General features: G+C 42.2%; 1 protein-coding gene across 1 annotated transcript in view; it reads right to left on the bottom strand.

Moving 5' to 3' along the window:
• The window catches only part of dcc (DCC netrin 1 receptor), a 250,072-nt gene extending 223,183 nt beyond the window's left edge, over window positions 1–26,889 (bottom strand). The window contains exon 1 of the mRNA XM_036529616.1: window positions 26,458–26,889. Within this exon, the coding sequence (XP_036385509.1) occupies window positions 26,458–26,548 (91 nt within the window). The 5' untranslated portion in view covers window positions 26,549–26,889. The remainder of the gene's footprint in view (window positions 1–26,457) is intronic.
• Window positions 26,890–27,581: the final 692 nt, after the last annotated feature.

The following is a 27,581-nucleotide window of genomic DNA, read 5'->3' as shown; positions in this document are numbered from 1 at the left end:
GGGGGGGGCGGCGGGGGCGGCGCGTCAAGGGGAAAAAGTGCTTGTTTAACTATTACCCCGAGGAAGCTCTGACTTTGGGAGCAAACTAACAAATGACGGGATGCATAATGACCCATAGGCAACAAACTATAAAGCGCACTTATTAGCCAATTCATCAGCTACTAGCGCGGGGTTCATTTGCCTGTGACAAGTTGCAGGAGGCTGATATGAGCGATGAATATTAATCATTACCTTCATCCGCTGTGAGTCACGAGCAGCAAGACGCAGCAGATCCCACGGATAGGCTTACCTCTACAGTCTTAAAACAGTCAGCTGGATTTTTTTTTTACCTTTACTCATTACTTTACTCTGTCTCCAGAGCAACAGCAAGAGCAGCAATTTTTTTGTGAGACCTTACACAGGCGCACATTCTTTTCATAGTTTTTGTAGTGTTTGTTATGGTATTCGAAAGTTCCAGAAATCATACTAATCCATCACATCTTTTTTTGAGATACTTTAAAAGCAGGATCTTGAATTCCCAAATGCATTAATCAGTATGACATCCATGCCAACATGGAGTCAGTGAGGAAAATTAAGGGGAAGCATCATTAGATTTCTCCTGCTGGCCTTTAATAATACATCAATGGGCAAAAAAATGCAATCTTATAATTTCTATAGATAGCACGTAATTAGCCATCAGTATTTTTTATGCGCACACTAACACGCTAAATTGGCAAAGCCAAAAAGGAAATTCCTTCAGCCCGCACATTAAAAATGGCCACAGAACTAGTGCCAAATGTAACAGGGCCCCCAACAAATGAGTCCTGTGCATTTCGGACTCAAAGGGCGATGTGCGTCTTTGCACTTTCTGAATCCTGCACACGCCCCACATGCACACTTTTTAACTAAGAAAAAAAGATCTTGTCAAAGTGGTTCGACTTCATTATCCGAAGTTATAACCCAATACAGCGCATCTGTGACTGAGCACTCAATTAATCAGAGGTGCCAGACAGGGGTTAATGTAGGAAATAGTGCATTTGCACACATTTAATTTATGTTGCGACCCTGAAACTCAATTTCATCTCTTATGAGCTGCATGCACGCAGGGCTATGGGAATATTGTGGAGCAGTAAAAGTAGGTAAAAACCGAATGGCCTGGTGGAGAAGGCGCAGAGGCTCCGGCCTGGACCTACACTAAATGCGTAAAACCTCAGGGAAGGTTTTTTTTTTATTTATGTAAACACAAAGGCGTTGGTCACAAAGAGCGATGAACTGACAACTTCCAGCGCGTGTTGATTCTACACAGCGCCGGATCAAATGCCTCTGTGATTATGCGGCTCGCAGAGGGAGACGGCACACAGTGGCCCAATTTCACAGCCAGAACACGGCTCCCGTTTCCATGGGATGAGTTATCTTTAAAAAAAATATTGCTTCTCATTTCTTTTTCTTTTTTTTTTTTTATTTGGCTGCCATGTGGTAACTCTTTCCTGACCCTACTAAAGCTGTTCTTACAGCTTAGGGAAGTTAACCAAAACAGATATACAGCTCAAACACCCACACAAAAAACTGCTATGGATTTGGGGCAATGCCAGCATTCTGAACTACTACGGAAGAGATTACAGGGGAAAGATTATGATGGCGAAAAAAGGGCAACAAATGTCCTGATTTTTAAAAAATTTCTCCGATGTCCCACCTACTACCGCTAAGCACAGAGGAAAGCACCTCTTCAGTGAGGCTGACCCTCTCAGCTGGTACATTCCAAATATGTCACCTTTCCCCTTGCACCCCCAGATAACCCGGTTATTGTGTTTTTCTTTCTCGTGTCACTCATGACTTGACTGACTCCTGCACACACATACCGCCCCCCCCCCCCATACACACACACACACACACACACAGAGTATGCTTCAGTTTCGTTTCCTTTTCACACACATGCACACACATATCTTGGCTCTCACTCTCTCTCTCACACACACACATACACACACACTTGCTGACATACACAGACACACACACACACACTCACTCACACACACATACACACAAACACAGCCCTGCAAGAAGATTCCCGCTTATGCGAAAGTAAGCAGCGTAATTGCGCCACTGGCTACAGAACACCTCGAAACTATGCTTTGCTGGTCTCCGCTGAGCCTCTGCCAAGCTGGCATCCCCGCCGGCCGATCCCTGCGGTGGGCTGTGCCTGACTGACTCAGTCACTTACAGACCTGTCTGTGCTGGAGGGGAAGAGGGGGATTTTAATTTTGCCCATGTCAGGTCCCGGAGGAGCGCTCTGCCTCAGCATCAGTCTGTCGCCTCGCCTACGGGGCGGACCAGGGCAGCTCCTGGCCTGTCTGACAGCAAGATGAGCTGCCACAGGGGCCGCTGAGCCAGCAAGCAGCATTACTCACACACAGCTCTGCACGCGCACGCTTCTGTGGGTGTGTGTGTGTGTATGCGTGTGAGAGAGAGAGAAAGAGAGAGGGAGAAAGAGAGAGAGCGAACTGGAGTGTGTGTGCGTGTGTGTGAGCGACTGTGTGTGTGAGAGAGAGAGGAAGAAAGAGAGAGAGCAAACTAAAGTGTGTGTGTGTGTGTGTGTGTGTGTGTTTGTGAACCTGGGTGTCTATTTCTGACATTTCTTCTCAAAAGCAGGTTTCCTCAGCTGAAAAGACATTCCTGATAACAGTACAGTGGAGAAGCTGGGCCTGGAAAAGGCCATTACTATTGCTTTTTGATCTGCATTTCAGTCCCCATCCACTAGATGTCAGTTCTACTATTAGAGCGTATTAAGCTTAACTGTTGACAAACATATGATTCATTACCCTTAAAATTTTATATTATAAGCAATGGCTGCATTGCTACGTGGACCATCATAGAGCAGTCTGACATCAAATCCCTTATATTTTGTGTCTCTGGAGAATTTTGTTATTGACAACAACCATGACTATTCTCAAAAAGATTTTTTACCAGCAGAAAAACTATGTTTACTAACAACCATGGCTTCGACATCAGGCTTGGACTTCCCACTTACCACTCAATCTGTGGCTCACAGCAGCACAGCTGACCTCAACTCCATGAAAATGAGAGACAGGAAAACAATCATGGAATGAACAGTAAAAAAATGGAAAAGAAATTGTTCCCATAGTTTGATAGTTTGTTTTCTGAGTCATATTGTCCGTCAGACATGCATTTTTGTATTTAAAGTATGATGGATAAATACTGACTAAGGCTTCTCAGCACCCCCTGCAATTGAAAGTGTAACTGTAGCCCGTCAGAGATCTGAAGACTAAATTACAGGCTTTGTAACTCTGCAAGAAAATGACTCTCTGAGCTGGTGGTTAATGAGGGACTTATTCATAGCCAGCAGCCTTGTGATGTGTGTCTGCCCTGACACCAGAAGGTTGTGGGTTCAATCCCAATCCCAGCGATGCTGGAGTCTTTAATCATGTCCCTATCTCCATTACTTGCGGCTCAGAATTATCAAGAACTGCTTTTCAATAATGACCCTCTGATGGATTACCGTCCTGGCAGAAAGGTTAACTCAAACTGTCCAGCTGCCTCCTGCCAGATATCGGGATGAGACCTGACCCCTTGAGCCATCCAGGCTCTCAGTCAAAGGACTGAGGCCGAGGGAGTCTGTGTGAATCTGCCAGATACCGAATCTCAACTGACCACCAGAGGGACTGTTCACTGAACCAGCAAAGCAGCAGTTGTGTTTTCAATGGCTCTCTGATGGTGCTTCTTTTAATTTGTTTTACTGGCTAACATGGATTAGCGGCTGACAGAGAGAAGGATCAGCTTGTGCTTGGTTGGAGACCAGGAGCGAACCCGAGCTCCCATAGCTCTCTGTGGATTCCGTCCATAGGTCTTATTCTCTTTCAGTCAGCCCAAATTGATTTCCGCCACTTTCTTTCTCTCTGTGGAATCAACAAGTTACTCTCCGATTCCCCACCAGCGAGATTGATTCACGAGCAACACATAATAGCCAAATAATTAAAAGTAGAATTCAATATTCCTCAACCCCTAAGGCGATGAATAATATCATTATTTGCTGGTACTTTTAATTATCCATCGCAGTAAGTATAACCTTACAGGCCGCCACACTCAGACGCATCTGTCGTAGGCAGAAGGAGAATAATCCCGCTTGTGAAGTTGCACAGGGGGCTCAGGGTGAGAATATCCAACACTTATCTCAACACAGGCCATCAAAAGAAACAGGAGTGCTCAACGCTCCAGCTCTTAGGCACCAGAGCTGCCTATGGACTCAGACAGGCAGAGCGTCAGAGTATGTGGTAATGAACCACACTCACGGATTTTCGTTACTCATCGAATGCGGTTTTGGTCAGGCTATTGTCTCGGAGCACAAAGGAATATGGCCACAAATTTATTGAGTTGCAGAGCCCGCAGCAGCCGTCAGGAGGGGCCATCCAAAGCACCACAGATGGTCCTCCTGGCAGCCGCATAGCAGGCACTGAAGCCAGCCTTCAAGGGCCATTGTGAAGCCCCCGACTCCCACGGGTGTTTTTCGAGTACCGCTGCACGTCCCCCCCCCATGCCCCCCGCAGTGCGCGCTGGAGGCGAGCCGCGCCCCTCGAGTCTCACAGTCACCCCGTGCGGTGCAAGGGCCACCGCGGCACAGAGGTGGTGCTGTGCGGGGCCCACCTGATACCCGGCTCTCGATATCAAAGCAAACAGCGGCGAGGGGGGGGAGAGAGGGAAGAGGATTTAAGAGCGTCGAAGGAAACAAAAGGGAGGAACAGATGTCTATTTCCCAGATGGAGTCCCCCTCTGCCCGGGAGCGCCAGTGCATTGTGGGTGTTCAATCCCCTCCTGCAGAAGCCCGTGGCGGCCGCCCTCCCATAAGGCCTGCGGTTCCTAGACAATTTATTTTACCCGCTGTGGGAAATTTGGGCTCCTCCTTCCTGCTGCCTGAACAATGACTGAAATTACTAGATTGCAATTGACGAGTAATGACTTAATTACTTTGACATTATCAGCAAACATAAAGGACAAGGCTTGAGACCCACAAGCACACACATACATATGTATGTATGTGTGTGTGTGTGTGTGTGTTTATGTGTGTGTGCACATGTGTGTATATATATAAGCCTATATGTTATACATTTAAAATACACTATTTCGTTTGTTCCAAGTGGGGTTTACACCAGTTGGAATGCATAGGATAAAATAACCTTAAAAGACATGTATAAGTAAAAATACACTTTGAGCAATTGATTTTTCTGTCCACTTTTGTTATTCTACCACTACCAACTCCAAACACACTGCTTGGGGTGACAGAAGTCCAGAAGTCTTACACTCATCAATTCATACTACATTTTGTTTGAAAGGATGAGATATTTGAGGTAGTATGATCTGATGCATCTCCTGACACATGGATACCTGATAATAACACCACATGTCATGAGCAGTTATAATCTGCCACTTTAACAGCACATGAATTATGAGAATCTCTCCTCCTATCTATCAGAAAATTTCCAATATGGATCTGCTCTTTGGGGTGTCATTGTTCCAGTAAGACTGCTTATGAGACACATAAATCCAAGGAGTTTTTAAGTTTAACTTGCCAAAGTAAGCAAACCTTAAAAGAAGTACAAGCAACCCACTTCAGACTTGCACGCAGTGCAGTCAATGTGTCTGCGTAAACACTGACTGAAACAAATGAAAGGACAATGGGGAAAAGTACTTATATAACAAAGCAATAGGTTAAACCTTAATTCAAATTTCAAAAACCAGAAAGAGCTTCTCATTTCTAATGGCCCGGCCCTGGAGACAAGGCTGGGAGAAGCTGCCGCGTTCGCTCCGTTTCAATGGCGCACAAAAAGCGTGTGACCCGGGATCAGAGGCGCGCCACGTGGTGCCTTTATGTGTCCGCATGGGGTACGGCACCGAGGCGGACGCCTAATGACGCCCCGAATCCGAGCGCTCTCTGACAAAGCAGGGTCGCATGTGCGAGTGTCCCTGCCTGTATTACACTGCACTGAACGCTAATTAGGAGCCAGACTGGCGGGTCAGCGTAGGTCTCAATTAATAAAAAAAATCTATGGTACATTAAGTAATGATGCCCCGTGGCACCGCCTGATTCAGAACCACCCTTCTGCTTCCTGGTTTCCCTGGAGCTCAGGTGGTGGGCACTGGTGTGTGTGTGTGCGTGTCTGTGTGTGTGTGTGTGTGGAACAGGCGAAGAGATATGGGGCAACATATAAAATATGTAAGGCACATACTACTTGTAAGCCATATTTTTAAAATAGCATGATATCAGTATTTTTGTTTTTTCATTTCTAAATATGTTTGTATACGTAAATTGTTCACAACTGAAAACATACTTTGATCAACGTCGATTCTATATGTCATGCTGCCTGTGTAGATAAACCTGTATGTTCCTGAATGTTTCCAGGAAAATCTGTGTCAGGTTTGTGCCACTGAATGTTCAATAAGGTCAGTTAACTACAGCATTTCTGGTCTCTCATTATCATGCCAGTGGAGCTATTCAGTCTTTTGACTACCGTCTTGTGATCTGTCAATCATACCAGAATTAAGTTAATTGCATGGGTTGTGCTTTATCCTGGGATTTATTTCTTTATAAAATTATTAGTCATAATATGTTGGACCACCTAATCACTCAAGGACATTTGACTTTAGCGTATTTGGACTTGAAAATTCTACTGTAGACTGTATAATCAAATATGCACTGCTGTTAATACCATAAAGCTACCGCAGTAGAGCTAAAGTGCAAACCATCTTAAAACCCATGTTTTATTTTCAAAGGACTGAAATATGACCATAATCGGTCTGGAATTAATCTGAATGTCAAAATGTTTGGGTTTATATATTTATCACCACTTCTGCACTCCATATTCATACTACAACATGTAATGTAAAGCATTAGTTCTGAACTGTTTGCATATCCTGTGGTCTCTCAGCCAGAAGTAATGGTATAATTATTAATGTCTTCAATTTGTGGTGGGGGACACAGTATACTTAAACACTGCGTATGAATGAGTGTAACCGCCGTAAATTATGCATTCAGAAGCTTTCAAAAAGCCATCACCTAGGAGGCGAAAACCACACAAGACAGAAAAAATGGGACATGCGGATAACCCAAGTCAGTTCTTGTAAGAGCAAGTTGGGCAACTGATACCACGGAAGCCGGCGGTTCCTCCACCGAACGTCCGCTGGCTGTTTCTCCGTAAGTGGCGCGTGACCGAATTTGACAGTGCTGAGCTGCAGCCGGCTTCAGATGAACCTCACGCACCGCGCTCTGCTGTTAATCATATGCCAGAGAATTAGCGCCGCACTTAATAAACGCCGCTCCGCTAACCCTGACTGAGGAGCTCTCTCCCGCATGCTGTCGCTGCACCGAGAGCCGGCGCTGAGGGGAGGGGCCAGCTGAGCGGGGGTGGGCTGGGGGGGGGCGGGGGGACTGATGATAGCTGCCCCCCCCCCCCACCCCCCCACACCCCCACACAGCCCCCGCAGCTCCCCTCCCCTAGCCGTCACCGTCACATCAGAGCAATCCGGCCAGGGACAGATGGAGGAGCGAGGAGCCGATTCTCATGGAAATGAGAGCTGAGGGTTTGACCCTTTGAACACGCTGCGCTTTTTTTTGTCTCGTGTCATCAGCTGCCTTTAATGTCAGCGGGCCCAAATGCACAGGTCTGTTTGCTATTCAATTCCCCTTTTCCCCTTCTCTCTCTCTCTCATCCCTCTCCCTCTGTGCCAGTCTCTCCCCCTCTTTCTAAAATGTTGTTTTTTTATCGCTTTCCTCTGTCACCACACATGGAGTGGATTATTTGGAATTCTTGTTAACTCGACCTGAACCGAACCTATTAAACCAAGCTCCGAGTGTGTTGTAAGAGGGAGAAATCCATGCACGCACACGCACATCCACACCCACACACACCTCTGTGACACCAGTGTCTCTGTTTTGTTGACTCAAATTTGTACTGACCTCAGTTGTAACTGAACTGAAGCTTCCCATGAGAACTCACACAAAGAACAGACGGTACAGCGACTGCCACAAAGCTTTCAGAATTCATTTATTTCATTCATTCATTCATACACACCTTTATCTTGGGCTGCTTGGATAGCTTGCATTTTACACGCAATCCATACATATAATTGGATTTACTGAAGTCATTTAATTAAGTACCTCAGTCAAAAGAACAACAGCTCATCTGAGAATTGAACCTGCCATCTTTAGGTTGCCTCACTCCGTAACCATTATGGAGGGTCTGTTGTAATTGAATAAGCATCCTAGTGTATTTACTCAATCGCCGGACCAATCAACTGTTCAATGGTCAAGACTTGAGCTGTATTAATTGCTGTCCCAAGGGATCATGGGAGATGCGGGTCGTTGATTGTTTCGAGCTCTTCCTTCCCACTATGTCACAATGGTTTAGTTGTTTAGTTGTTCTTCATACATGTTGAAAAATTAGAGTCAGAGTTGTTATTGTTTCATACACTTAAATTATAGCAAACCCACAAATCCTCATACCTGTTAACAATGAAAAAAATGGACACTTAAATATCATCTGTGCAGCACTTTATGAATGCTGCAACAAAACAAGAGATGGACTACAATAACCACTGATTTCACATGTGACATGGTCCTCTTAAAACCATTGATGGTAAAATCTAAATTCACATACATCATGAGCATATTTCCTGTACTTCATGACCACTTCAGGTGCCAAATCTCATATTAGATGGTGGTGGTATGAGGGGTTGCTAGGTGACAGACAGGAAGATCTGCTAAGAAATGCTAATTCTTATTTCCATTATCTGAAGAGCACAAATTTGATGTTCAAGTGTACAATACGGATGGACATTTGCGTGCATAGTTCAAGTAGCCCATTCAACCTTGCAACAGTTGAACAAATAAAGATATAAAAAATCTCTGAAGCTACCTTGAAATCTGGAGACACAAGTACATGCACACTGGCACGCACACATACACACACACACACACACACACACACACACATATATACATACACGTACACACACACACACACACACACACACACACACACGAAATCCGTATGAAACCCACCCCTGCAATAAAGTGCCCTTCCTCTGACAGCATGCAGGTACTTGATGCTGCTTTGACTGACTCTCCTCTCTGCTGGGCAGCTTACCCCCGGATGATAAATTATGGCAGCTGGTGACACAACAGCGCTCCATCCCGCAGCTCATCGGCCGCATGCTGATTGGCATCCTGGCGCTGTCACGGTTATCTGAAATCACTAAAGGTCTCCGGGAGGTGGAGGGGGAGGAGGGGTCACAACGCTCCAGTGATTTACAGCATCCTTAAAGTCCTCTGCAGCGCCACACTGAGCTGGCAAGCCAGCGGTGTGTCACACATACTGTTCTGCCAATAAAGTACCCGAGCGCCTATTACCAAGCCAGGATACGTCAGCCCAGTTTCATCCAGTTTTCCACCTTGCAGACCAGACATAGTACAGGATGCAGCTTGGCCGAATGCTTAAAGATGGTGAATGGATATTTCAGTTAACTCTAAGCACTGAACATGTACCAGAATACAGCCAGGCTTGGTAAGAAATGCAACAACAGGACTGCACTGGCTTGGCTGTGTAAGTGAGCTAATAGCCCCTTCTCCAGAGTAAATATTCTATTCAATTCATCCAAATGTGTTTTGCTCTGAGTTCTACAGTTTACTTTGAAGGAAGGAGAGAATATGCATATCAGCATGTCCCAGCTGGGTTCCAGGTAATATTTATAAATAGTTTGGACTCGATCCCAGAGGCATCATTTAAATTATCGTTATTATCATTAAATGGATCAGACGGGAAAAAATAATAATAAGCTACTCGAATGAAACATCACAAATTGAATTCTACAATCTGCCATGGGTGGCTCTATCTATATTGCTTTAATGTAGTCTGGTTACTAATGAGCAGAAGTTGGTCAAGTTGATGTAACTATATTCATTCATATGCAAGCAAATGCTCCTGGTCCAGGAGGGCCAGTAACAATAAGCAGTATAAGAAGATCAAGTGCTATATATTTTGCACTGGTACAGGAGTTGGGACAGGGGTAAGGCCAGGTTTTGGGCTGTTGTTAGGCCTATTACAATTACATAAAGTGCAAACTGATGGTCCCTGTTAGCAGTAATGCAAGAAAATACAGTTTCAGAGAAGTTGTACATTGTGGTGAATGCAATGGTGTTAAAGCTAAGCAATTTTAAAGCGACATCAATAATTTATTGGTGGACATTGATGGAATACCCACGGTTACATCACAGGTTCACTGTTTAGAATGGTCTTGTGCAGGGGTGGCCAAACTAGATCTTGTGAAAATACCCAAGGGCCAGCTCCTTGTTTTTAATTTTACATACGCATTCTAAAAGATTTTAGTTTTAGTGTAATAATAAATCAACAATTAAATGGGCTGTGATCAATAACATAGCAAGCCTTGCCTGCACATCTTCTTACACTGACTTCTTAGTAAAATTCAAAATGCACTGTGCAGTTTTTAATGAATTATGAAACAGTAAGATTAAATAGCAATTCTTCAGTAATGTTCATGTCATCATCAACTCCCCTCAAAAAATAAGTAGCTGAGTTATATTGGTTTGGTCAGTGCTCTCATCGCAGGCTAGTGAAAAAAAGTCAAACCGAGCTCCCTTCTCACTCACCTTTCTCTTGATGTCTGTAGATAATTCTTCTATTCTCAGTGTCATGTTATTTTGAGTCAGGCAAACATTGGAAAACTCCTGCTTTTTCTCAGGACAAATGGCATCCACCGTCTTCATTACACAGTCTTCCACAAACTCGCCCTCAGCAAAAGGTTTAGCGCGCTTCACAATTAGCATCGCCACTTCGTAGCTAGCTCTGGTACCTTTTTTCTTTAAATCTTTTGCCCGTGAGAAGAGTTGTTGCTGAGAGGCCAAGCTAGCTTCCAGTTGCTTCACTTTGTTAGTCCTTTCACAGCTGGACAGTTTCTGGTACCAACTATGCTTAGTTTCGTAATGTCTCTTCACAATGAATTCTTTCATAACAGCGACAGTCTCTTGGCAAATGAGACAGACGCAATTATTTCAGCTTTCAATGAAAAAGTACTCTGTTTTCCATCTGTATTGAAAGCAGTGGCCCTCGATATCAACTTTGCGCTTCTTTGCAGCCATAGTGATTGATTGGTAGACTAACCAATCAGTTTGTTATTAAGGGACAAGTTTAATTTCTTCTTCAATATTTTGCAGGTCTCCAAACTGTTAGTGCTGCCATCGTGTGGTAGGCCACTTGAATAGCACATTTCACGTCTTCCCCACATAGCCTAATATTGTACTGTAGCGCTAGCCTAATATTGTACTGTAGCGCTGGCACTGTGACGGGCCACTCACAGTATATTTTGGGAGAAAGGCCACGGGCCATATAAAATCTGCCCCCGGGCCGCATTTGGACTGCAGGCTGTACTTTGGCCCCCCTGGTCTTGTGCTTCGAAGACCTTGATTGGCCCTGATGTATTCACCATCAGAAATTTTAGAAACAAGAATTCATCATAAAAATTTGTCCAAAGGCGGTCTTCAAAACGGTTTACCGTAAAACGTACTATCCGCACTGAGCGCGGCAGGTCTTGTTTCTACACCGGACAACCCGCTGAGATCCAATCACATTGTACATAGCCCTTCGCTGATATTCGGGTGGCAGTGTAGCATAGTGGTTAAGGAGCAGGACTCGTAACCGAAAGGTTGCCGGTTCGATCCCCGCTGGGACACTGCTGCTGTACCCTTGGGCAAGGTACTTAACCCACAATTGCCTCAGTAAATATCCAGCTGTATAAATGGATAACATTGTAAAGAACTGTAACCTATGTAAGTCGCTTTGGATAAAAGCGTCTGCTAAATGAATAAATGTAAATGTAAAAATGTAAATGTAAATTCAATGGCCGGGTGTGCTTTTCAGAGGCAAGCTCAATCATGGCGTGTGGGCAGACCCACTGTTCTCAGCCGTAAGGACAGCATGTGGAGAATAACAGATATTGGTGTGGCGATACTGAGAGAGATGAAGGCGATACAGCTCTGCTTGCTGTGGCGACCTCACTGAGATAAGACAGTGTGAGGCGATGCAGGCATTTTTTTCAGTAGCAACAAAAGAGTAGTCCCGCTCAATGTACGTCACACGCCGAGTGTGTTTCACACATTCGTGTGCGCAGGTGAGGATCAAGCCTGCGAACACTCAAGACAAAGACATCTCGCCACTCAGCCGTTGGTGGCTTCCGGGGCCGGCCATATGCTTGAAGCATTCTTCTCTATATCAGCAGCTGTCGCAGATTTTGTGGATGGATGAGTTTTCAAATAAATACATTAAAAAAAAAAATCACACACAGATGAAAGCCCCTCTTCTGTAGTGTGACGTGCTATGACAGATGTGTTTCAGAAGGAAAAATGATTTTTTGTCATTTTCTTGTCTTCACTGCTCTCTTTTCATGGGAAAAAAAAAAAACTTTTGTGGAAAGTTTTCTGGAAGAAAATGTAAGTATCTGAAAGTGAAGCTTAGGGGTGGGAAGCACGCATCAAGAAGATGGCCATTCTAACTGCTAGTTATGCACAACCGAATGCTTACCCTGTGTCTTATCTAATAGACCTTTGCTAATATTCAATGGCCGGGTGTGCTTTTCAGAGGCAAGCTCAATCATGGCGTGTGGGCAGACCCGCTATTGTCAGCCGTGAGGACAGCATGTGCAGAATAACAGATATTGGTGTGGCGATACAGAGAGGTGAGGGCGATACAGATCTGCCCGCCGAGGCCACCTCGCTGAGATAAGATGGTGGGAGGTGATGGGGGTGTTTTTTCAGCAGCAAACAAAACTACCTTTCACTATAAATTAATAACCTCAAAAGTACTATTTGACTATTGTAATGAGCACAATGGCTGTATGATGATGGCAAAATTACATATTATATTACAGGCATTTAGCAAATGCCCTTATCCAGAGCAACTTACACAGGTTAAAATTTTTTTTTACACATTAACCATTTATACAGCTGGATATTTACTGAGGGAGTTGTGGGTTGAGTACTTTGTCCAAGAGTACAACAGCAGTGCCCCAGCAGGAAATCAAACCAGCAACCTTTCAGTTACAAGTGGTGTGCTTTAAAACTATGCTACACTGCCGCAACAGATGTTATAATCGTGAACAATTTGAATATTGTTAAATCAGCACTGTGGCAGTTTATTGGTCAAGAAAAGCACCTACGACTGATGACGAACATAACCTGCCCTCACCAATGATGCTGTATAACCTAATGCAACAAGCGTCACTCACACTGCATTAGCTTACCAGCTGCAACGGCATTAAGAAATGAAGGAGGCATGTCAGCTGAGATCCGTCTTGCCATAGTCTGCCTCGCTCCCCCCCCCCCCCCCCCACCCCCAAAAGCTCTAGTTATGCTGCAGGATTTTATGTTCAAAAGCCCTACATAGAGCATACTGATTCCTCAGTAATTACTGGAGCCTGACAATTTGCTGTCTGCATAGCCAATAACGCATGAAGCGTTTCTGCCTCCCCTGTCCAAATCAATGACAGAATAATCTCAATAGCCAGGAGCGCTGTGTTATCAATGAGCCGTCACAGAAGTCCAGGCTGCACTTTCTGTTTCCCATTCTCTCTGTACCCCCCCCCCCCCCCCCCCCCCCCCATTGGCCAGTCTGGGGATTCTGATATAGGATATCTTATGTGCACCGCAATTGACATCCTGCTCTATTCTGCCCGGGATGTTTGGGCAGGTAGGGTCTCTCCCTGGGTTTGCTTTCCACACACTCTGCCAATTTAGTCTTTCAGATGCAATCAGAGTAGCTGAGCTAAACAGTAATCGTTCCCCCCTGTTCCCTGCATCTTGCTAGATATTGAAGAATTCCCACCCGATCCTAAACTCAGCCTCATTGCCCCATCTTAAAGGACCCAGCTCCCATTTGAAAAGACTGCAAGACAAATTAGATATAGATATACTGCTGCTATAGACAGGAGATCTCTTTCTCATAATCTCATATATGAATATGTTGGCAAGTTAATCAATGTGATTGAAAAGATACATACAGTCTTTTTTGTGTGACAATAGCCAACCTTTCAACCTAGGGGAAACACTAAACTGCATTTGTTAACCTGAGTCAAACTGATGCTGTATCCTGAATCACAAAACACACTGAGGTTGCTAGCATGCTCACAGGCTTTTATGCGCAAGTACGAGATGTGTAAGACATACACGGAATTATGCTGTACAGCAAGGCTTAGCATGTTTTTTAGCCCACATGGCCTTGTGTGTCACAGTATGACCTTTTGCATAAAATTGTCAGGGTCAGAGCAGAATTCGAAGTTTACGCTACTGGAAGTCTGAACAGACATTGAAGGACATCAGTAAATATTATGTAGCTTCACAAGGGATGTTTTTTCATGCACATATTTTTAAGATGTTATGGTTATGTTGGCAACAAACATCAATGATGTCCAAGCACATAAATAAACATATATTTCCCACTATGCCATATGGCTGTCAAACCATGTAACAAAACAATTTGTAGCTCAACAACTGAGGGTTATGCAAATCATTCTTCCAGGTTAAGCCAAATGTTTTTCCACACACATCTACATATATTTGCTATATACGGTAAGACTAAGACACCATGTGTGCCAGCATATGTAAATTCAAATATCAAATGGATATAACATTATGCATCTATCTACAACAATTCAAGGTTGTTTAACAAATGAGAATAAATAGCTTTCTACCACATAAATGATTATTTATAATATGTAACATGGCCATGAAGCCATAATACCAATCCAACTGACAATTCCAAGGTAATGTCACATTGTGAAGCCATTTGCTAGATGTGAAATGTATGAGAGCAAAAGTGCTTACTTTTTTTGCTTAAATTTTACTTTGCTTAATTGCAAATGCTTAATTTTTTTGTGTTACCAGTTATATTCAAATACGCAAAAACCTACTCAGTCAGAAATCTTTTTCTCATTTATTTCTCATTCATTCTCATTTCTCATTTTCTCATTTATAAGAAAATGCAGCATGCAGTCACATTGCTGTTCCACTGTAGTTACTGCATAATCCTGTCAATGTTCTCATGTTACATATTAAACAATTTTAAAAATGATAACAATAAAACAGCACTTATAGGAGAATGACGCATCATGATACAAAAATGGGTGGAACAATCATGTGACTCGCTGTTTTGGACCAATCAAATGTTTTGCTATGGAGAGTGAATTAATTTCATTCGTTCATGAGGTGGTCATTGACAGCACCTCCACCTGCAGTGAGGTTTTGGAAGCCTCACTCTCCCATCCCTACAAAAGAGGACACTACACCTCACACGACATTAAGCTGTATTCACTGGAAGTTAATTCAGACTACCCTTCAAATGGCATTCATAGGGGCAGCACACCGACATGAGGATAGAAACACGTTTTGGCAATGTTATTAAACCTGTTCTCTATGTGATCAATGCAAAAAGCAATAAAAAACTTCTGGTACCAGGCCAGTGCAAATTGCACTTGCTGTCAAATACATAAACTATGTTGCTTCCACAAACATTGATGGGGCAAAGTAAGAGACACAGTTATCTGTTCCAACACAGTTTTCAGCATATGCGATACCATCACATTCTACTAAGAGTTGTCCTCAGAGAGTTCTGCGCTTGTTGGTTAGTTTGTGATTGTGTGTTTTGATAGGCCTCTCACTTGACACTTAGTTTGGATCAACAAGGGACTGAACCCACCCACCTCTTTTTTTTATCTATTTAGCAAATGATAATGAATCCATCTCCGTGTTTGCGAATGTTTTCTCGCTCGGCTGCTCTGCGTCTGAGCGGATCCACAAAGAAAATGGGGGAAACTAGGCCTCATCCCAGATGGCATAGCGTGCGCACTCAAATCTTAGCTGCCTGAGCCTCAGCTCTGAGGCAAGCGGTTTCTTTCCAGCATTTTCACAGGTAATAACCCAAAAAGTCTTCTAGGAGGGAACACAGCTGCAGGCGGAGTCTGAAAATGAAGGCCTCGACACAGTCATTCCAAAAGTCATTTCAGAAAGCGCTGGATATCCATTTTTTTTGTTCTCACTCGAGGAATAACAGAACCCGAAAAGTGCTGGAGAGAGAATCTCAGATGGCAAATGTTAAACATCTGAGACGACTCATTTGAATCAGTTTATTATCCCATGGTCTGCGGTGGAAGGTTAATCAACTTTACGAAAGTTCAAAGTCCCAGTAAATCACCACTCCCAAGGCCGCTGCTAATCATTGTGCTGAACCATCTGTTGATTGCCTCCAATCTTACATGCATTTTCATCGAGCTCTCAGGAAGACTTCAAGACAGCGGCAGCGATGCATTGCGACAAGGACAAAGCGGTGACATTTACAGAGGATAACAGTACATAATCATTCACAAAGACTCTGCTAACGAACAACCTCCGACAAACTAAAGCTGGAATCTCTTCCGTTTCGCCTACCAGGCACATCCCTCTGCCTCCTCCCCCCGCGTTCCACAAATGCGCAAAACTCTACATGTCATCTTCAATCAGCTTCTCCGCTCGTTACTGTGCGTGGAGGCCGCCTCTAATTTGAGCTAATAGGCAGGAAAATGACATATCCTATGGTCACATCTCTGCAGATGAGGTTTATATTGCACAATGACAATGTTTACTGGAGCCCCATGGCTCATATTGTCATATGTCAAACAAGGTCAGTTTCAGAACTAAAGATTTTCTCTACCACAGAGGCAACTGTAGCAGCTGGAACAACTTCAGTACTGACATTACATAAAAGAAAAATAGATACAAAGTAAAAATGACAAAAAATAAATACTAAACATTTTTACAGAACAACTAAAATAATTTGGAAGGAATCAGAATGCAATTAGAACAAGGAATACATTTTTTTTCATTCACTGCTGTATTAGGAGATACAGAAAATAATTAGGTTCACCGCAGTGGCTGCATTGGGCAATGCATGAAACACATCTTATACTAGCATTAAACAATGCAACAACTGACAGGACTCCCTCTTAGGAGGGATCTAGAGGACTGAGAGCAGAACTATCATAAATTTGCATTACTAGTTGTGTCAGCCTCCAAAATGCACTGACCCCAAGCAATCTGTTCGGCTTCATATTTCTGCCAAGTATTGGTGAAATTTATGGGCACTTAAAAAGATTAGTGATGCACTGAGCGCTAGGATTCAGGTTTCTAGCCCATTCATTGCACAGCTGAATTTTCATGGAATAAAATGCTTCAAGGTCCTGCAGACAGCTAAGACAATGAGTGGTCCTTGATGACAGTGCTCAACAGCTTAATTTAATGTTGACGATAATCACATGCAAATTGTCTGAAACATGAAACGATCATAAAAGGATTCGATTACCATATGCTTTTGGGCATGATCTGCAATAACAGAAAGACATCTTTCGATATTTTAGGAAGTGCTTTCTAATATTTTATTATCTTCTGTGAACAATAGGCATCTCCCCCACTACGTCACATCAGATGGAAATTACAGAGAGGACGGCTCTATGTATTAACACTTCTGTTGAGAATGACATGTCTCTTTCGTTCGCTGCTACTGCAGACAATCGACCATGAACGCAACCTCTCCTGCTGCCAGACTTTCTCACACTGGGTCACTGAACAGAAGGGCGATCTTGAAAGTGTTCTCAAATTTGGGTGATTGCCTTCAATGAATTTACAAGCGATGACAGCTTGAGTGTGGCATAACACAGTCTGAAAGAAAGACCAGTTGGCGGTAACCTGAATGGTGTGATGAGTAAAAAGACTCTCATCATCAAATATCAAGCGGAGCGTATGAAAAGAGACCAAATCTTTGTCTTAGATTATTGTTTGGCTGCAATATAAAGTACATAAAAACTACAAATCCAGCACAGTTGTCTCTTTTTACATAACAGGAATGCTGGATAGAGGGTGTGGCAGATTGCTGTATCGATTGTCCCTACATCCTATATGTTGCACTAATAATTTTGCTGAAAATAAATTAGAAATGATCTCTGTCATTTTAGTGATAACTGGAATATGATTCATTGATTTACAGATGATCCAATGCAGTAACTAAGCTTATACATGATGATACATGGTAACTGATATGAGACGTCGCTGAAATAAGGCAGAAAACTTCAACTGATAATACAGAAAATGTTGGACATGTTGTTGAAAATGGCACACAAAGCTATTGATTGATTTTTCCAGAGTACTTCTCTTCTAAACAAATGTGTATTTGAAACAATGGCAGACAAAGCTACTGAAAAGTTTTGCTCATTTTGTGGCATTTTTAAAAGAAACTCCTGGAATATCACACAGCATTCTGTGTAATGAACCCCTCCATATACTGTATCAAAGTGAACATGCTCCATGCTGCACATGCTGAAACAACAGATGTCTATCCCACTCCAACTAAAGTTGTGCCTGCGGTGTGTACCCAAAACATTTCATTGTAAATCTTATTCACTGATTAAAGGAGATTTTAAAGCCAAAGGGAAGGACAAAACACTTTGAAATATGTTCAGTCTCACAGTTAATCGTCTTTAAGGTTTACCTCAAAAAAGCCTTTTTTTTCATATTTCTTTCACAACACTATAAGTTCCACATGTGCTAAAATGAACAAAGACGAACAAAAAGAAGAGAAAAATAACTGGGAAAAGTGAACTGAGGGTATACTGAATGCAGACTTTACTTCCCTCAGATTTGCTTGACTGTACTCCTGTAACTAGCATTGAGTCTTGTGTATGTCACTCTCCCTTGTTTGCATGCCAGTATTCCTTCATTTACCACCATTAATTTTGCACATCAACTCAGTTTGCTGAACTCCCTTTAATTATTATACTCTCGTGTGAACCAAAGGGCCGTTTATACTTGGTAAAGTGACAAATTTTAAAAATGGCACAGATAATAAGACTCACTTTAAAGAAAAATAAAACCGCTATAAATTAAGATAATACACATTGATGCAGCTCTGTCGTCTCAATTGGCTATTAGGAATAATCTGTTCTCATTAAAGCTCTCCCATAATTGGGAGAGGTTACAGCAACCTGCTGTTAATTTGTTTAACCCGCTAAGCTGCTCTGCAAGGCAGCCTTGATGCGATTTCAATATATTCATTGGCTTAGAAAATAGCCCTGTGACACCAAAAGGAATTTTAAGTAAACCCGAAAACAGAAAAAATTCTATTTCACCAGTGCCGGTACACACCTAATGAGAGCTGGCTCAATGGGCTCAGTGTTGAATAATAAGAGAATTTTATTTATTTTATTAAGGTGTGTGTGTGTGTGTGTGTGTGTGTGTGTGTGTGTGTTGGGGAGGGGGGGGAAATTACTCGCTTTGCATGACTTGCTCTCATTCACCCCCTGAAGCCCAGCACTTTGCATCAACCCACCATCAGATCTACTCTAAGTGACAGTCCCTAGTCCCTGGGCACACTTCACATCAGTACAGACAGGCTTGCCTCCTGAGGATGGGGGTCTCCAACAGAGGTTAGAATGTTTGTTGTGAGGAGGAAAAGGGACTGTGTAGCTTTGCAGGCAATGTGATAATTGCCAAAAAAAGTCATTTCTGGAAGAGAAAATAGCTAATGAATAGTTTCAGTGCAACCATATTATGATTGTGTAATTATGGTATAATTTTAACAACATATCCAAAAATAAAGCTGTAACTACAAGAGGAAACATATCATTTAAAAGTGAAAATGCATAATTTTGCTGTGAGAATACTGCATATGAAACCAATAACTTCACAACATTTTCAAACGGCAACTATACATAACTAAACCATCTGGGTCTTTGGAATATTCAAACTATCCGCCCAAATGCACAGATTACCTCAGACACCATAGATGCAGTGCACACTAGGATGATTTGATTCTTATAAACAGCTGACTTTTAAGACTTACAAATGAATGGATGAAATGGACGACATGTTTTAAATGTTTTTTTCCCTCTCATTTAATTGAGAAAGGTCCTTTGCTAAATTCATGGAACACAATGTATTTGGATGGCGTATTTTCATACAAGCTTTTGTTCAATAAAATAAATAATAACACCCTGCAAATTGAACACACTCTGTAGGCTACAATTCCCAGGGCACATACTCTAATGAAATGACTCAAGTTAATGATTTTTAAGTGCCTCTGTGATCTTTAGTGCTGTGTGTGCTACAATGCCGTGGTGCAGTCGCTGTCTCTTTGTGTCACATGCTGCCTCAGTCTTAGCTGCCTTTTTGTCACCTTTTTCCCCTCATGATGCTCTCCCTGCCTTTCTAACACTAGACACCCTGCCAGAGTAGACTGTGGAATGCCCACTTTCTCAGCTCCATCTCGGTGACTGGTCTTAAAAAAAGCGTTTTTTTATTCTTATGTCAATCTTCTGTCTCTTCATTTCAGCTAAGGGGGCAAGGTCCCACCACAGCTGATGACTTAATTTCCATATTATGCACAAAAATTGCAAATACTGTAATATAAAACAATGAAACATCTGGATGTAGTCTCACTGTGCACAAAGAATTTCTATCCACACTGAATGTGTTTGAAATGGATACATTACTGATTTAGACCATCCTCACCTGCCATGTTTTACTGCATTTTTATTACTTCCATTTACACCTGGCAGGAATTTTGGCAAAAGAAACGCAGCAGTGTGAAGTGCTTGATCAGTTTCTACATTCTGAATCCAAAGGCAATGGGTGTGACTATCAAAGATTCCAGTGATACCAAATTGCTCCATTACTGCTTTAGGAACAAACCCCATCATGGATATTAGTTTGAAATCATGTGTATGCATAAAGTGTAGCAAAAAAAATTCAAAACTGAAATAAAAAGCTTATTAAAAAGAAAGCACTCTGCATGTGCCCCCCATGGGACTGGCAAGTTCTTTCTGTTCTTTACCTGGAGTGGAAATATCCAGACGTGCATCAAAGTGTTTGATAATTAAAACTTGTGCTCCGCTAGAGACTCCTACTAATACCATATTTTCTGTAATAAAATATGACACAGTGGATTGTACATCCGTATGCTAACAAGGAAAGCTTAGATGCTGCAGAGTTATTTGCCAAAAAAAAAATGTTTCTTTGTCAATTCAGTTACATTCAAATCATGTGGGCCCTTTGATGCAGCGTCAGACGAACAGCATTCATCTATGTTTGTAGAGTGTTTTGTAATGGGCTGCATGAGGCATTCTCCTCCAATTCATATGCAAAGAAACAGAGCAGATGCTTAAACATCTGGGATCTTTTTTTACTGAAAGAAGCAGTGGCTGTATGGTATGCCATGCAACCTTAAAAACAAAGGACTCGCTAACTCACTGTTTCCGCTTAGGTTCTTCACCCTTGCATTACAGCCTACCCCATTTAATCATCAGACAGGAAAAAGAGCACCGCCGTCATGTACGCTGAGAGGTTGATGATATGTGGACTGATGAGCTTTCAATGGAGGGAGTCGCATTAAAATGCAACGGCATGTTCCGGAGATTATCTGAGTCGATATGCTATGGATGAGGGTGTTTAGCACAGCTGTGTAAAATTAAAGTTTTTAAGCGTTCCAGCTTCTGTCAGGCGATCAGAGAGGTGCTGACAATCAAAGAGCCGGTCCTGAACCCTGCTCCCCTGAGCACTCAGAGCCACGGTTGCCAATCGAAACAATTTATTCAAGCTTTCTGAGAAGGATGTCTTACACAAAGGGGATGTGGGGGATGTGCATAAATAATACAGCAGGCGTAGTGGCCACCTGAGGAATTGTGCATGAATGGCAACACAAAAAAAGCGCATCTCAATTTTTTTCTACCTCTAGGTGCATCTTTAGCATTTTTAAAGCATTTTAAATTGGGCAGATTCTTTGGATTCATTTCCAGGATTCCCAGCTTTCCTTACAGAACCTGTATAGCTACATCCTGGTCTAACACAGAACAACCATGATCATCTCTCATTCCAAACTGACTTGAATTTATGCCTGAAACCTGTCATTACCTTTCCTGTATGAGCCCATAGATAGTTGACTGCACAATGATCATGGAATATACACTGGGAAATGTAGTCAACTGATTTTAAAGGTTAACTGTAAATGCATCGAAAAGAACTACAGACATTTTAACGTCCAAGCCAGAAGAGGCAAATTTCAAATTCACAGTGGGCCCTAATAGGAAGTGTTACTCAAAAGCAATGGACCACTTTTTCAAGACAGCCAAATGCGAATGACAAAATTGAATTTATACACAATACACTAAAGAGTGGCCTCCATTCTCCAGTTAAAAGATTCATGATGTTGTTTAGTTCAGGTGTAAAGGAATCTATGTGCAAATTAAGAGATTATTCTACAGGTTAGAAATGACCACACATTTGACTATATGTAGTCTTTAGTTGATGTTTTTCCTTAAAGATGCATATCTACTCTTTAAGGATTTGACAAATGGCCAAAGACAGCAGGACAAAAAGCAGGTAGCCTGATCAATGTCAAAGTGCTATTACATGAAGTCCTTCAACTGACCTGGCCATAACTGACATCCAGAGAGGACATGCATCATTGGAGTAAGATTTCAGTTCACCATGCATTCTTCTTTTGCCTTTGACAGGATCAGATAAATATTTAGCACCTGTCCCTCTGCCATCAACATTTTAGAATAACATGTCATTTCCTTGTTTTCATACTAGGAAAACACATTGACTGCTTACTTTAGGAGGTGTAAACTCCAAAAGCCTCCCCTTTGATATATTGAACAATTAACTGAGAGCCAATATATTATGGAAGAGTATCAAACTGTGAACCTGGATGTGAATGAAGCATTCCAGTCGACAGGGATGTGTACTCTTTCTCTGGCTAGATCACAGCTGTATGAGTGAAGCCATGAAGAAAGTGAATACTGATAAATGGGGACAAAAAGTTCCATGCCACAGGTGTTGTACATGTGACAATACAAAGAAAGCAAGTAATACTACCACCCTTGCCTCTGGTCGCAATAATTATGCATTGTTACTATTACATATTTCACTCAAGGAATTTACAACTATGACATTCTAATGGCTTCATGGGGAAACACCTGATCAGTTTGATTATTCTGGAAGAAACCCGTCATTTGCATAATATTTACATATTTAAAATGGCAATAGAGTGAAGGGAATCTAAAATAGAGAAGCTCATCCCGATGTATGTACGTTGACGAAATTCTTTGCCATCTGTATTCTTATAAAATGCAGCTGTCGTAACCATAAACCGACATCATGCACGCTTTGGGACGTAAATCTGTGACTGACAGCTCATTTCAGTCATATAGATACATAATGGTTGGCTTTTCTTCCTAATTTTGTACTCAAGAGGATCCTACTGAGAAGTAATTGCAGCTGCTTTAGTTGAGTTTAAACCACATAAAAGCCAGTCTTATTACCCATCCATAACGGCGCCCTGCCTTTTCCTTCAAAGAAAAAAGCGCACAACCACACCAGCAGTGTGCAGCATGGCATTTGCGTAATTAATTACCATTACAGTCGCCTGAAAGGCAGGCTGGAAATTTGGCACTTTAGGGAAACGCAATCGATTTGTGACCGTTAAAACAAATCTTTCTGGCTTACGTTATAGCTGACGCTGTTTTGTTACGCCTGCGAGTTAAATCCTTGTTTTGTTGGCTTGTCACGGGCCGATGGTCTTCACCCCGCGGTTCTAAATGATGCTGGCAGCCACCTCATCCGTATGCATTTGATGAGTCACTGATGAATATGACTGGTCAGGTTATCATTCGTAAAAAACAAGTTCTGCCCACGAGGAATCCACAGTGACACATGCCACAAAATGGGTGCGCATCCAAGACTCCGGGGACTTATTTCAAGAACACTTATTTCTCACGAGGCGTTATGCCACCGGAGGGTCTTTTTAATTTTAGTGTCAGAAAGGCACAGTAATAATGCTGAAGTCATTTTTAAAAGGGCGTGTTCAATTGTATTATTTTGCAACGAATATGTTCAGACAAAATGAATAAATAAAAGCACACCCAATAAAGCCTGTCCTTACAAAGTAATCACCAACTAGGCGAACCTTCCTCTCAGTAGTAGCCTACCTACTACTTGAATTTATGGCACAGTCAAGCTTCGGCCAAATTTATGCAGTTATGGTCATAATTGGTTACTTATGCATTTTCACCATTCATAACTCGCAGTAAGCTAACGGTTGCATATGCCTATTTATGTGATTAACGGAATATCTGTGGTCACATATAAAGCGTAACTGTGGGGGTAGAGTGCTCCTCTTGTGGCAACTTGCACTAAATACAACGTAGACGTTCAGACTTCACAGAGCTGGATACTGCGAGTACTACATCGTCAGAGGTATTAACAAACACATTTAATCAATTTATATTTTTCCGTGGAAAAAATATATTGGTAACGTATCATGTGAGAAGCATGAATGAATACGCAACCGAAGCCAAACCACACCGTCTCCCTAGCTCCGCTTACGCAAGAATGAGACGTTCGATGTGCTCACCATAAAAACTGCAGAGCCGGCTTAAGGTGGTGACAGCAAAAACGAGCTGATTTATATTGCACCACTGCGTGTGTTTGGCTCGGCTTCGTTTCCAAACGCAGCGTTGTTCGCTCTCAGCTTGGCTACAAACTATTGTGTTCAGTTGATAAGTGCGGCGCATCTCAACCCTTGCACTCCATGCCGCTTGTAAGGAGTTATGAATTATCCGCTTTATTGGACACAAAAACGCACACACGCTTTTTGCTTGTGAAAAAAAGCTACCCTGAAAATGACCCCAGCGTTGGTCTGCCCATATTTGAATTTCTATAATAAACCTTCAACAGTTTCAGAATAATTTTCCTAATAATTTAACACATGAACGTAGACTATCCCTTTTCCATCTTTCGCTAACTCGCTGTGCCCCCTCCCCCCATTTCCAAAGTAACTATTCCATGCATTGGGTCAACAGTGGCTGCGGCGTGCACGTATCACATCAGAATACTAATGTAATCCACGGTAACAGATTTTGAGTGGGTATTTTACCTGAGCGTTTCAATATGATACAGTACATGAATCGAGCTCCACAGAGTATGAGGTAGGACTGTGAATGAAATTACTATTGATGCACGGTCACAAACTGACAATCTATTAAACTGCAGTATCCTCCGCAACGGTTAATATGTGTAGTGCGTGTATTCATTTTCATTTATTCCGGTATCACCTGCCAATACAACAAAAAATGTATATACACTTATGTTAAGCAAAGACGATATGCCAATGAACACCTGCATTACTGATGAGTGCATGGTTGACAATTGCCGTTGCTACGAGCAATAATAGCCTACAATCCGGCTTTACAAAGGCAGAGGAGGTTAATTTACTTTCAAAACAAACCCATTACTACCTACTACAGTGAACAGTACAACGACGGATCATGATAGTAACAATCAAAATTAGTTTCTACTGAAACATCTTTCTTTGCTCCATTCTCAAGTCATTTTTCATAGCATAGCCTATTTGTTCTTATCAACACTCGTACGAGGAACAACGTATTTCTGCATCCGTCAATTGTCTGGATTTTAAAGACCTGCAATTGGATTAAAAATAAACTCGCGAGCATTGTGACAAAACTGCAATATTTACTGCAGTCTTCATATTCGTTTACTTCATGTTCAACATACGGATCGATCGCCCAAAGCATACGAGTAACTAATGAGAAGGATAAAGCAGGTGACCTATTGACACACATAAACGCATATAGTACGTCTTCGGTAAACCTCAACTATAGCCAATAAAGCAACAAATGCAGGGAAGATCACGCCGACAAGACAGAACAACGGTACAACTACACCACGATTGGTAGCATAAGCATTTCAATGAAAATTAGAGATTATTAAAAATTCAGTGGCTTCTTGTGCAAAGCTATTATAAATCGTATACTAACGTTCATGTTCTTACACTCTCGCTCTTTCTTTCACCCTGTCGGTAAACTTGTTAAGTTAAAAATGCTGTATTGTGAAATCTTTACAATGTACAAGCGAAAAAGATAATCCTGTCTCGAAAGAGTCAACCCACAGACACGTTGCAAGCTAATTAAAATCACCAGTGACCACACAAACTGGTCAGCAAACTAAAACTTAAAATCACCGCAGATCTGTATTGAAGAAATTAGTGTCTTAAGCAAAAGGGTTCTGCGGTTCTGGGGGAAGAGGGAAAAAGAAATATAGTAGACTGCACTTACATCCCAATTGTATCTGCACAGACATCTCTAAAGCGAGACACATAATGGTCAATATACGTTAACCCACAACGGGACGCTAGCATCTTAACGAACAAGTACATATTTCTCGTTTTTATATCAGTGCACTAGAATGACATCCTCTGGCATACCAGTTTGCCTCGGTACTTTCATCGCATAAATTAAAATGTGTATTTCCACCATCAACGCTCGGACTTTCATTTACGGATATACCAAAAATCACTGACTTACCGTATGATGTTGCATCGCCGCTGAGAAAAGATACCCACACAAACACAAAAAGTAGCCTTTTCAGCCAAATAAATCCAATTCTGTTCTCCATGATTTTTCCCCTTCGCCGTTGAGCGCCTGTCCCAAAATCACACAAATCCTTGTTTCAAACACAAAGTGGAATTCAATTCATGAGCGCCAAACAAGATGATAAGCGAACCAAAACTGGAAAGAAAAAATCTGAAAGTGTGCACAGGAATCAGAAATGTGCATATACTTTCCAAGTTCGCGTGGCAACTTCGACTCAAATACGTTGATTCTCCATTTTTCAAGGTTCCCAGTGTAGAGTAATAGAGTACCCCAAATAGACTTGGGAAACGACATACGAGGTTCACTTGTTACGGGAGCTGTCCACTGGCACCGTTTGAGTAGGGAGGTGGATATGTGAATTCATTGATCTAGAGGTTGGAGGTAAAGAGTGGGGAGAATTCCAGCGGAACGGAGTAGAAAACCAATTTCAGAGGAATCAACTGCATGTTCTCGGCACTCAGCCAGCTTCAGAGAAAGGAGTGAGCTCGTCTGCCACCTCTGGTCAGAATGTGAACAGTGAATATTAACCGCGCACAGTAAGAGGTCTTTTACGTTTGTCGGTGTTTTGCTTTTCTTCAATCGACTAAATAGATGTAGGCTAGTCTCCATTTGGCATCATCTGATTTGTAAAGTCCCTTCTTTTTATTACCTGTCATCGTCGTCGTCATCTTCATCACATTCTTGTCCACTAGTGGTATTGATATTTAAAAGGAGGCTGGTAAGAGTCCCGGAGCAACAGGGCTTTGGGGGAGGGGCTTTCGTAGGCATCATACAAGAAAAAAAAAACACTGATAATCAAAACAAAAATATTTCATACTATAATATTGTACCGTGCATGTCGTGAGCAGGTGATAACGAACCACCTGTGCCGGTGATAACGCAACATCATCAGACAGTGAACTGCAATCCATTCTAGTTAGCTAATTCAAAACCCGCTTTATTGTTAACATAGACTACCAGTTGGCCAGGGTACCATAAACTACAGCCTCTCATTTGCGTGAATAATTTCAAGTCTATAGTGCGCAGCTATGCAGTAGCAAGCCTGCTAGCTCGTT

The sequence above is a fragment of the Megalops cyprinoides genome, chromosome 5 (genome assembly GCF_013368585.1).
Source record: "Megalops cyprinoides isolate fMegCyp1 chromosome 5, fMegCyp1.pri, whole genome shotgun sequence".
Lineage (NCBI taxonomy): Eukaryota > Metazoa > Chordata > Actinopteri > Elopiformes > Megalopidae > Megalops > Megalops cyprinoides.
Note: the sequence above shows the minus strand (reverse complement) of the source record. Positions and strands in the feature narration are given on the sequence as shown.